Below are 13,106 nucleotides of genomic sequence, written 5' to 3'. Positions count from 1 at the left end.
CACATGCCTGCTGCACAACGCACCTTTCTGCAGCAGATTGTGCAGTCTTCATATCAGTGCAGCATGTTATATGGAATTAATCTTGTGCTTTGGATTTAGATCTGTGAATGACAGAGTTACAGCCTATAAGAGTCTTTTATAGTGATGTCATTACCAATAATAGATTTTCATACACTACCTTTCCGTATGTGGTTGGTTTTTTGAAAGATTTATTCATTTATTTGATCAAAAATACAGTAAAAACAGTAAATGTTATTACAACTTCAAATAACTGTTTTCTATTTTAATATATGTTAAAATGTAATTTATTCCTGGGATGTAAAGCATCATTTCATGATCCTGAAATCATTCTAATATGCTGAATTGATGCTCAAGAAACATTTCTGATTATTATCAATGGTGAAAACAGTTGTGTGGCTTAATATTTTTGTGGAAACTGTGATACATTTTTTTCAAAAGAACATAATTTATTTGAAATAGAATTAAAGGGACAAAATGTAGGTTACATACTATAAATGTGGCCTTTTTCATGTATTTGTAAAAGATAAATATCTACCTGTATGAATCTACTTTTAGATTTATACATTTAGCGGACACTTCTATCCAAAGCAACTTCTTTTGCTTTTTTTTTTTTTTGCACTTATGCAATTTTTTCAGTTCTTGCGTTCCGTTAATTGAACCCATGACCTTGGCATTTCTAGTGCCATGCTTTACTATCTCTGTACACTTTTCCCCAGACATATTAAACAGAAACATGTTACCAAAATGTATCACTGCATTGTTCAGTTTTCCTTATGCGTCTGTGTGGCAGGAGTGACCAACTCAATGTTGGGGACTACATAAAGTCAGTGAACGGCATAAACCTGTCCAAACTCAGACATGATGAGATCATCAGCATGCTGAAGAACATCGGTGAGCGTGTGGTGCTGGAGGTGGAGTACGAGCTGCCGCCATTCGGTACGGACACAAATACATTCACATTCACTCCAGTCTCCTGCTGAATAAACCCCATTTGGGGTAGTAAGATTTTTAAATGTTTTTGAAAGAAGTCTCTTATGGTCACCAAAGCTGAATTTATTTGATCAAAAATACAGTAAAAACAGTACTATTGCAAAATGTCATTTCAATTTAAAATAACTGTTTTCTATTTGAATATATGTTAAAATGTAATTTCTGTGATGCAAAGCTGAATTTTCAGCATCATTACTCCAGTCTTCAGTGTCACATGATCCTTCAGAAATCATTCTAATATTCTGACTTTCTGAGAATTTTGATTATTATAAATGTTGACGATAGTTAAAAAAGTATTTTTTACCTGATACCTCTGATCACGGTACAGTAGTACGTCAACAGAACTGAATATGTAAAAGCCATTTCATCAGAGTTCTCAATGATTTAATATGTGACAAATACGTGGCATTAGTGTTTATGGTCTTGTTAAAGTAAAAATATTGTGCTGTAGTGCTGTATCTTATCCTCCTGTGACATTAACACAAGCTGTTCTCTGTGTGTTTAGCTCCCAGCAGTCCCTGCAGCGTCATCTCTAAAACTATCGAAGTGTGCTTGGAAAAAGAAGGAAACAGCTTTGGCTTCGTTCTGAGAGGTACCGAACCACTATCAGACACCTTGAAATGTCTTTACATGCGTTTTTAACTTTAAATGATGTTATTTGATGGAAAATTACATCAATGATGGTTTGAAATCAATATATATATATATATATATATTTATTTATTTATTTTTATTTATTATATCACAAAGAATATTCCAGGCTCATTACAACCGTTTTTCCCAAAACGGGTTCATGAGGGACCTGCATGGGGGTTGTGCTAATAATTAATATAATCATAAAAATGTCAAATTAAAATTAATTAATAATTTTCATGTAAAAACATCTAACTTACTAAAGAAATTATTTTCTGCATGTCATGTGTCCTCTAACTAACAGCAGAAAACCATGAACATGTAAATGTTTTGTTGTTTTATTGCAATATTAACTTAAAATCTCAGGGTGTACTTAAAGAAAATATTTTAGATTTAAAATGGTCTGGTTTGACAAAACAATTTGGGAATCATTTCAATACTAATTCAGCACTGTGCATATTTTACTTGTTTTTACAAACCGAGGGAAAAGGAAACATTTATTTTAAAGCATTTGTGTGATATTTCTCTCAAGGGCAGCAAGAGTGTGTGTGTGTGTGTGTGTTCAGCTGCATTTTATGACTAAAGGCAATTGGGTTGACATGTCAGGTGTGTGTTTCACATGCTTTCAGGGGGCTTTCATGAGGACTGGCATAAGGCTCGACCTCTAGTAGTGACCTACGTCAGGCCCGGCGGACCCGCAGACAGGTGAGACCACGATGACTCAAATCATTGGTGTGTGTGAGACATGAGGTCCTTTAGAACATCTCTGTTTATTAATTAGCAGAATGTCTGAATCATCGTGAAGCACTCTGCCTCTGTCTGTGTGTGTGTGTGTGTGTGTGTGTGTCACATCAGTGCTGTCTGCATGCATTCGGTAGGTTTTTTGTGTATATATTGGTGTAATAGAGTTTTTGTGTATCTGTGTATGAGATGTTTTGTATTTGGTGTATTGGTGTAGATTATGGGAGCAGTCTGTATGTTGTATGTGTGATCGTTGAACCCTGTAAGCTGGTTCTGCAGGCACACGTTAACTGAAGCATAGGCTGATGAGATTAGAATGAGTGAGAAGGGTAGAACACAGCCTGAAGAACACACACACACACACAGAAGAGCAGACGAAACACATGCAGATGAACGTTTCCTGTTTCAACTTCTTGCTTTAATGTGAATTAGATTAGCATAATAATTACACTTCCACAATGCGTATTGTTCATGCAAAACAACACTTATATCAGTACCTCCAGTCTTTCACGATTCAGCAAAATCAGCAAAATGTTGCATTTCTGTGTTTCTGCGTAATTCGTCTGTACACACATTAGTCTGATAAAGAAACATGCATGAATGAGAAAAAATTAAAAGTGTGACATGCTTGATGGTAAAGAGAGTTATTTAAGGAATAGTTCAAGATGTAGATGTTGCTTGTTTCTTCATGGGAATAGATTTGGAGAATTTGCTCACCAATGGATCCTCTGCAGTGAATGGGTGCCGTCAGAATGAGAGGTCAAACAGCCGATAAAAACACCACAATAATCCACAAGAAATCCACACCGCTCCAGTCCATCAATGAATGTCTTGTGAAGTGAAAAACTGTGGGTCTGTAATAATCAAATCCATGATTATCTGTGTGTATGTGCTGTACATGTGGAAGAATTGACAATAAAGCAGACTTGAACTTGAACTTGAAGACATTTTAACTTCAAACCGTTGTTCCCAAGTCAAAAATTAGTCTTCTATCCATAATATTGCTTTCTCGCTATTTACAAGCAAAAACAGTCCAAAGCGGTACTAAACGAATTTGTTGGATTTTGATGTGAGAGGACAACAGAGGATGGACTTTTTCGCTGGAGAAAGAATTATTATGGATAATGGACTCGTATTTTGGCCAGAAGTGACGGTTTAAGATTAACGGTTAACCTTAGTGCAGGACATAGTGTGCGAGATGGTTTAAACGTCTTGATGGATTTGTTACTTATGATTTGTTTGTTGTACGTAATGATGATGTATTTGTTGCAAATACACAGCCTTTCACTTCACAAGACATTAACTGATGGACTGGAGTGGTGTGGAATACTTCTGGATTATTGTGATGTTTTTATCAGCTGTTTGGACTCTCATTCTGACGGCACCCATTCACTGCAGAGGACCATTGGTGAGCAAGTGATGCAATGCTACATTTCTCCAAATCTGTTCTGATGAAGAAACAAACAACATCTACATGTTGGATGAGTGTTTTGTACCTGAATACTAAACCTCCATGAAAAATGTAAAGCATTTAGTGTCATACACATGGTAAATGTGGTATCCTAATTATAAAAATAAATCATACAATTTCCGTGAAATGCTTAAAATTACTTCACAAAATCAGTCATTTTGATCATAAAAAATCATGAAATCCTGGTGGAACTGTTTTATTTTAGCATTCACGTCTGCATTCACCTCTCATCTCTGTTGCTGTCATTTTATGTTTCCGTACGTCTCTCCATGTTTCTCCGTCTGCCAGAGAGGGTACCCTGCGAGCGGGCGACCGAGTGTTGAGCGTGAACGGTGTTGCTGTGAACAGACAGAAACATGCTGACGCTCTGACCCTGATCATGCAGAGCAGCCAGGAGGCTTTCTTCCTCATCGAGTATGACATCATGGTCATGGGTGAGCAGGCACAAAGACATGCGCTTGTATGCACAGATATTCTCATGTGGCCTTAATTAGAGTAGAAACATATTCTACTTCCCTCTAGATTCCCATAGGAAAGACAAAGCACCAATGAGATCTCTGTCTTTTCTCATGGAAGGCAATGAGATTAAAGCTTCCTTCAGATATTTTGTACATATCTGAATTAAAATGTAATATCCCCTACTCTTTTCTGTCTCTCTCTGGTTCCGGCTTGACCTCATGGCAGACTCAGTCCAGAAGTCATCTGGGCCGCTCCAGGTGGACATTGCCCGCTCTGCAGGTTCAGTACTGGGACTCAGTCTCACTACCTCTCTCTACAGGAACAAACAGGTCATTACAATCCAGAAAATCAAACCTGCTAGTGTTGCGGACAGGTGAGAACACCCAAATTCACGCACAAATTTAGAGCCAAACAGACATGTAAAGAATCACCTACACAAATACCTTAATAAATTAAATATGTACAAACGCATGGACAGTAATTTCATTCTAAATAATTATTTAGCTGATCCAACAGAGTAATTTTACAAGAGTGATGGATTAATAAATCAGCCAAGCAGATTGTTCTGTCAGTATGTGGTCAATTGGTTCATATTTGATTCGATTTTTTATCATTTTAAATAAATATTGTCTACAATAAATTAACATATATTTATTTTTATATTTATATTATACAATATTATGTACTTTATGCTTTTTATTTTATACTGATTATAAGGTGCATTAATGTTTATTGTCCCTAGTAAATAAACAAAGAAACAAATAAATAAATATTATATTTGCATCATATCTCCCATCGTTTCCCCTGCTTTCTAGGCATGACACATCTTTACAGTATGTGCATTTTATTTTTGTCTGTCACCTTGTGTTTGCAGATACGCTCCTCATGACTACTTTTATATCCACATGCAATAAAAATTGGATTATTTATTTGAATTAGCATGAAAGTATTCTCACATAATTCTTCGTACATAAACATATTTAGCTATCCTCTTCTCTTGCTGTCTCTTTTTTTTAACCTCACACCTTCCTGTTGTGACTGTTTTCACCCCTTTTCTTGCTTTGCTCCACACAAATGACTTTCTCAACTTGTTACCACCGCTGTCTTTTTCTCTCTTGCCGTCTTTCCCTCTTTCCCTCAGATGTGGTGCTTTGCATGTGGGAGATATTCTCCTGGCTATAGATGGCATGAGCACAGAGCACTGCTCTCTGATGGAGGCTCAGCAGCTCCTGTCCAGCTCCTCAGAGCTCACCAAACTAGAGATCCTGCCCTCTCAACACTGCTCACATGATACAGGTCTGCAGACACTCACTGTCACATACAGCTCATAAACAAACTCAAAGACCCATAGTGACTGATATTCACAAGCTTAGATAATCTAGACATGTCCGGTAGAATTGATTCACAAGCAGCTTTACTTTGGCTATGTTTGCAATAGCATACTACCATACTCTTTACATGCTACTACATTCTAGATACTACATTTTGCCAAAATGTGCAATATACAAACAAGGGCTTACTGCACTGAATACTACAGTGGGTATAGAAAAGAATCACCTCCCTTTAAAATAATCATAATTTGTTGCTTTGCAGCCAGAAATGAAGACGGACACAGTTTTTGTTTTATCCAGCTGTATTTACTTTATATCATCCAAGTGAAAGATATAACACCAACATGTCAGAAAAAAAAAAAAAGCAGAATCACTGATTTGGAAAAAGGATCTTCCGCTTGTGTCAGTATTTTGTTGAATCACTTTTGCTTTAATTACAGCCTTTAGTCAGTTGGGATTTGTCTCAGTCTCTACTAACTCTGCATATCTAGTCTTGGCAATATTTGCCCACTCTTCTTTGCACAACTGCTCAAGTTCAGTTCAATTTGATGGTGAGCGTTCAAATCATTCCACAGATTTTCAGTGGGGTTTAAGTCTGAGCTCTGACTAGATCATGCAAGGACATTTAGCTTTCTCTTTTTCAACCACTGTGTGCTCAGTTTTGCTGTGTGCTTTCTGTCATTGTCATGTGGAGGTAAACCTTCTTCCCATTGACAGCTTTCTGGCAGAAGACAGCAGATTTTCCTCAAGAATGTGATGGTATTTTACCCCATCCATTTTTCCTGTCAAGTGCTCCAGTCGCTGCTGCAGAGAAACACCCCATAACAGGAGATCACCACCTCCATGCTTTACTGGAGGAATGCTGTTATTTGGATGGTGAGCTGTGCTGGATTTCCGCCAGACAAATCGTTTGGTGTGGAGGCTAAATAATTCAATTTTAGTCTCATCTGCCTCAGAATCTTCAAGGTGTGTTTTGGCAAAGCTCAGTCTGACTGCATGTGGCCTTTCTTGAGGAGTGGCTTTTTTCTTGCAACCCTCCCATACAAGCCACATTAGTGGAGAATTTGTGATATTGTCGTCACATGCACACAATGACCACTCGCTGTCATAAATTCCTGCAGCTGCTTCAGAGTTGGTCGCCTCTCTGACCAGTTTCCGCCTGGCTCTTTCATCCAGTTTGGAGCGACGTCCTGATCCAGGGAGGGTCTGTGTTGTACCAAATACATTTCACTTCTTAATAATATACTTCTCTGTGCTTCTAGGAAGTGATAGGACGATTGATACCGAGGCTCCGATGCAGTTTTCAAAGCACTATTGTATCACACTCTGTGCCGATGCTTGTATCGAAATGACAATACCACGTGATTAATGACGTTTGAAGCTTCGAACGTCATGCAGTATCAGAAGGTCAGGACAGCTGGTTTGAAAAATATCGGTGCTTCGCATGACCCTTGTGTTTGACTTTACATTGACTTGGTTGTGTGTGTGTGTACACTTATTTGGGATTCAGTAGAATAGTTTAGAATAACCTCAACACTAGACAGAAACTGAATGCACGTCACAGCTCTATTGCATTTTATCATGTTCTAGCTGGAGTCTCAGAGACCACGAACAGCTCACCCAAAATATTTTTGCTGCTACCCACATCAATTATTAATTATAATCACACACTTGTATATTTTATATTATTGATCAATATGTGAATCCACGAGTTGGCACAGATTAAAAACTTTTTCAAACCATCCTCTGCTCCGAGATGTTTCATTAGATGAAACCGAGTCTGACCTCCAGACGTCGCTAATGCGCACTGTGTTAAAAAGCTTTGAGTTTTGAACCGTTTTTCGGCACAATTTGATGAAAGCCTCAAATGGTTCAGAAAGCCTCGGTTTCCCATCACTACTTCTAGGCATTGATGAAGACTTTGAAATTTCTTTGTCTCCATCTCCTGACTTGTGCCTGTCCACAACTTTATCCCGGAGATCTTTTGACAGTGCCTCGCCACCCATAGTTGATTGTTTGCTTCAGTTGCACTACTGATGACTGAAATGCTCCAGGAAAAGCTCTTTTCATGCTGAGCTGATCAAAATGAGCACAGTTGAAAGTCAAATGGCTTTGCGTGCCTTTGAGCAGGTGATTAGCTACACCTGATTGAGTTTACTTTTTAGATTGAACTTTTTCGATTTAAAGAGTTTAGATTTTAGATCTAAAGGATTAACTTTTTAGATTTTTATTTAGTTAGTTAGTTATATCTGGAGACCACTTACATTTCTGAATTTCAAAAAGTACCATACAACAGTATGTTTTTGTTTTGCCATACTATTTGATGCAATTTATGTATATTTGCTAAACCCATCATAGTGAGTTCATATGGAGAAAAAAAGTATACTATACAGTTTGAAATACTATTAGTTTTGTATACTATTTTTATATTGTAAAAACCATAGGCTGTATTCATTGTATACTGCACAGTAAGCAGTACACTTATGCATTTATCCAGGCTGATTTCCCGTCAACTAGCATTAGTACAAAAAGAGCATCAAAGCTCTATTTTTAATTCATATCCTATTCATGTTCAATTCATCAATTCAGTTCACAGCTGCTGCTTTACACTTTCATCCTTACTGGATTCTTTCCTTGTCTCATCTTAATTTCTCCTTCTCTTCTCTGTTTCTGTCGTTCTTTGACCTTTATTTGTGCCAGTGTTGGTTTGTAGTGGTTGTTGGCATCCAGCTTTGGGCCACTTTCTTACAAGTATCATGAGTCATTCTTAATATGCAGAGCACTGCAGGCAAGACTTCCCCTACCCTACAGACACAAGCCCACACACACACACACACACACACACACACACACACCCACCCACCATGAGATCAGAGCCTTCACTCTGGCTTTACTATGTTACTAGAAAACTGCATTCTGACTGTATCATTGGATTTTCTAGAAATGTGATATGAACAAACGCACAGCAGTTATAAAGTGATTTGAACACCTGCATCCTCTTTAGCTCAAGCTTGAACTCAGTGGGCAGCTCAACTGTCAAAGAATAATCTCATATGTGGAGTCATTTTTCATGCGCACAGATTATACATTGCAGAACTGAAAACTGAGGAATGTACAGAAAGATGTCTCTTATGCTCACCAGTGCTGCATTTATTTGATTAAAAATACAGTAAAAACAGTGACATATTATTACAGTTTAAAGTTTCCTATTTGAATATATTTTAAAATGTGATTCATTCCTGTGATGCAAAGCTGAATTTTCAGCAGCCACTATAGTCTAGTCTTCAGTGTCACATGATTCTTCACTGATTTGCATGTTTAAATCAACAGGTACTGCTCAGGTATCATCCCAGAAGTGAACTTGCTGTATTTAGGATTTTTACTACTGTTTTAAATAAAAATATCGGATCTCTTGGGTGTCTGATCTAATAATGAGTCAGGAAACAGATTTCTTCTGGTTGATTCACAAAGGTTAAGTTCATGTTTGCATTGCAATGTGGGATGCGTTTTTCCCCTCAGTATGCTCTGTTGTACACAGCACATTTTGACATGTAGTACATCATCCATACATACAGAAAAATTCAGTATGCATGTAGCATACTGCAGAAATAGTAAATGTATTATGGTGGTGTGCTGCTCTGATCATAATTTTATTTTACGTTTTAGTAATTTTATATGCTCTTGTCATTTATTATTTTTTTTTATTTCAGTTCTAGTTTTTCAGTAAATTTTTTTTAAAATTTCAGTTAGTTGTCTAGGCAACATTTTTTAAGTTCTTGAGGTTTTTAATATAATATTTAGAATAAAAAATATTTAGGAATTTTTTATTTATTTAGGCTTTATATAATACTGTTGATACATCTGTCAGCAAAAACACACATTCCATGATATTGTGAATATCATTTGTAAGTATTTTCTATATTTTCTAACTTTCTGAATCCTGTATGACCTATGTAATTAATATATGATCTATTTTATGATTCATCAGACTTCCAAGAGTTTAGATGTTTTTACATATAAAAAATGCTAAATAAACATGTATTTATTTATTTATTTATTATATTTTATATGAATACCTGTTTGACTAACTATATTTGCCGGAATATGCGATCCATATCAGAGTTCACAGTTAAGCACACACACACACACACACACACACACACACACACCCACCCACCATGAGATCAGAGCCTTCACTCTGGCTTTACTATGTTACTAGAAAACTGCATTCTGACTGTATCATTGGATTTTCTAGAAATGTGATATGAACAAACGCACAGCAGTTATAAAGTGATTTGAACACCTGCATCCTCTTTAGCTCAAGCTTGAACTCAGTGGGCAGCTCAACTGTCAAAGAATAATCTCATATGTGGAGTCATTTTTCATGCGCACAGATTATACATTGCAGAACTGAAAACTGAGGAATGTACAGAAAGATGTCTCTTATGCTCACCAGTGCTGCATTTATTTGATTAAAAATACAGTAAAAACAGTGACATATTATTACAGTTTAAAGTTTCCTATTTGAATATATTTTAAAATGTGATTCATTCCTGTGATGCAAAGCTGAATTTTCAGCAGCCACTATAGTCTAGTCTTCAGTGTCACATGATTCTTCACTGATTTGCATGTTTAAATCAACAGGTACTGCTCAGGTATCATCCCAGAAGTGAACTTGCTGTATTTAGGATTTTTACTACTGTTTTAAATAAAAATATCGGATCTCTTGGGTGTCTGATCTAATAATGAGTCAGGAAACAGATTTCTTCTGGTTGATTCACAAAGGTTAAGTTCATGTTTGCATTGCAATGTGGGATGCGTTTTTCCCCTCAGTATGCTCTGTTGTACACAGCACATTTTGACATGTAGTACATCATCCATACATACAGAAAAATTCAGTATGCATGTAGCATACTGCAGAAATAGTAAATGTATTATGGTGGTGTGCTGCTCTGATCATAATTTTATTTTACGTTTTAGTAATTTTATATGCTCTTGTCATTTATTATTTTTTTTTATTTCAGTTCTAGTTTTTCAGTAAATTTTTTTTAAAATTTCAGTTAGTTGTCTAGGCAACATTTTTTAAGTTCTTGAGGTTTTTAATATAATATTTAGAATAAAAAATATTTAGGAATTTTTTATTTATTTAGGCTTTATATAATACTGTTGATACATCTGTCAGCAAAAACACACATTCCATGATATTGTGAATATCATTTGTAAGTATTTTCTATATTTTCTAACTTTCTGAATCCTGTATGACCTATGTAATTAATATATGATCTATTTTATGATTCATCAGACTTCCAAGAGTTTAGATGTTTTTACATATAAAAAATGCTAAATAAACATGTATTTATTTATTTATTTATTATATTTTATATGAATACCTGTTTGACTAACTATATTTGCCGGAATATGCGATCCATATCAGAGTTCACAGTTAAGGTTTGTCTGGTTAAAAAGTTTGAGGTTCTTAAAAGCATGACTATTTTTTCTGTTTGCCGTCGTCTTTATCACAGCTTAGTATTTAGGATCGAGAAGAAAAATTATTGAAATAACTGCTTATAAGACAGCAGAGTAATACAAAGAAAAGCAAGGCACAGGAGCTCTTTGAAGTGCAGATTTATCTCTGTCGAAACAGCTGGTCTGATGAGCGTGACACGATGCATGCCTAATTAAGCATTGTTAGTGACACAGCTGCTTAGTGTCACAAGCAGCCGTTTCTGTCAGAATCCAAAACAATGTCCTCTTTCTTTCTTGCAGAGCATTTGTTCTAATCGTGAGTCAAGAGAGAGTTTTAAGATGGTTCCTCCATTGCTGTCAGCCTTACTAGAGCTGGCCCGGAAATGTAAGAGAGAGAAAAAGAAATGGAGGGAATAAATGCACTGCGTGTGAAGGAGTGAACGGAACGCGTGCCTGTGAGCAGCGTCTCTGATTTGGCCCTGTGAATGTCAATGATCATCAGTGAAGCAGTGTGGATCAGTCCACATCAGATCTTTCTGCAGGCGCATATCAGCCTGAGTGCTGTAACATAAGCTTGTTTTCAGCAGAAATAACCCATTTATTGCCTTGAAGTGCAGATTTATCTCTGTCGAAACAGCTGGTCTGATGAGCGTGACACGATGCATGCCTAATTAAGCATTGTTAGTGACACAGCTGCTTAGTGTCACAAGCAGCCGTTTCTGTCAGAATCCAAAACAATGTCCTCTTTCTTTCTTGCAGAGCATTTGTTCTAATCGTGAGTCAAGAGAGAGTTTTAAGATGGTTCCTCCATTGCTGTCAGCCTTACTAGAGCTGGCCCGGAAATGTAAGAGAGAGAAAAAGAAATGGAGGGAATAAATGCGCTGCGTGTGAAGGAGTGAACGAAACGCGTGCCTGTGAGCAGCGTCTCTGATTTGGCCCTGTGAATGTCAATGATCATCAGTGAAGCAGTGTGGATCAGTCCACATCAGATCTTTCTGCAGGCGCATATCAGCCTGAGTGCTGTAACATAAGCTTGTTTTCAGCAGAAATAACCCATTTATTGCTCATTTTGTGTGTGTCTGTGTTTTCCCTGCAGTACGTGTCCAGCGGAGTAGTCAGCGTCAGTGGGACTCTAGTGACAACTACATCAGCGCTCCTCCACCTTTCCAAAAAACACCCTCAGCCTGGAGTCACACCACCCCTACACCCTCACTCCGATGTGAGTGTCTCCTGTGTGCATGTCCTGTGTCTTCATAATGAACTGTGCATTAAATATAGAAACGAGATGTAATGATGCAGTTAAGTATTTTAAGCATATAATTAAAGGGTTAGTTCACCCAAAAATGAAAATTAGGCTGCGTTTTACTCACTCCCGAGGCATCCTAGGTGTATAGGACTTTCTTCTTTCAGACGAATCCAGTTGGAGTTATATTAAAAATTGTCTTTGATCTTTCAAGCTTAGAGGGTGTTGCATTGCTTCAGTCCAAAAGAACTTAAATAAAAAGCGCCCATCCATAAAAAAGTGTCTCACACGGCTCCAGGGGGTGAACAAAGGCCTCCTGTAGCGAATCGATGCGTTTTTGTAAGAAAAATATCCATATTCAAAACATGAAACAGCTTGAAAGATCAAAGACAATTTTTTATATGACTCCGACTGTATTCGTCTGAAAGAAGAAAGTCATATACACCTAGCATGCCTCGGGGGTGAGTAAAACGCAGCCTAATTTTCAATTTTTGGGTGAACTAACCCTTCAAGCATTTTAATGCACTTAACTATTTTTGTAGCATGCATACTGTGCACAGGGTGCAAACTGTCTGTATGAGTGGAATACCTGGATGACCTACTGTGTGGTAGATTAATTGGAAGTAATATCGTCCATTAATAATGATTTTATTTGCTTTTTAACTTTAATTCTTTTTCTTTTTTTTATCTATATTCATGTTTTTAAAATGTGTCATTATTTATATTTTTCTTTTCTTAATTTTTGATTTTT

The 13,106-nt window shown here is 36.8% G+C and overlaps 1 protein-coding gene across 1 annotated transcript in view; it reads left to right on the top strand.

The window, feature by feature from the left end:
* Positions 1-13,106, top strand: part of LOC107584908 (glutamate receptor-interacting protein 2-like) — a 37,663-nt gene that overhangs the window by 12,380 nt on the left and 12,177 nt on the right. The window contains exons 4-10 of the mRNA XM_016271678.1: positions 812-957; positions 1,517-1,603; positions 2,274-2,349; positions 4,145-4,290; positions 4,541-4,688; positions 5,457-5,611; positions 12,209-12,331. Coding sequence (XP_016127164.1) covers positions 812-957; positions 1,517-1,603; positions 2,274-2,349; positions 4,145-4,290; positions 4,541-4,688; positions 5,457-5,611; positions 12,209-12,331 — 881 coding nt within the window. The remainder of the gene's footprint in view (positions 1-811; positions 958-1,516; positions 1,604-2,273; positions 2,350-4,144; positions 4,291-4,540; positions 4,689-5,456; positions 5,612-12,208; positions 12,332-13,106) is intronic.

The sequence above is a fragment of the Sinocyclocheilus grahami genome, unplaced genomic scaffold (genome assembly GCF_001515645.1).
Source record: "Sinocyclocheilus grahami isolate Dianchi unplaced genomic scaffold, SAMN03320097.WGS_v1.1 scaffold64.1, whole genome shotgun sequence".
NCBI classification, from domain to species: domain Eukaryota; kingdom Metazoa; phylum Chordata; class Actinopteri; order Cypriniformes; family Cyprinidae; genus Sinocyclocheilus; species Sinocyclocheilus grahami.
This window is presented reverse-complemented; position numbering and strand designations above follow the sequence as displayed.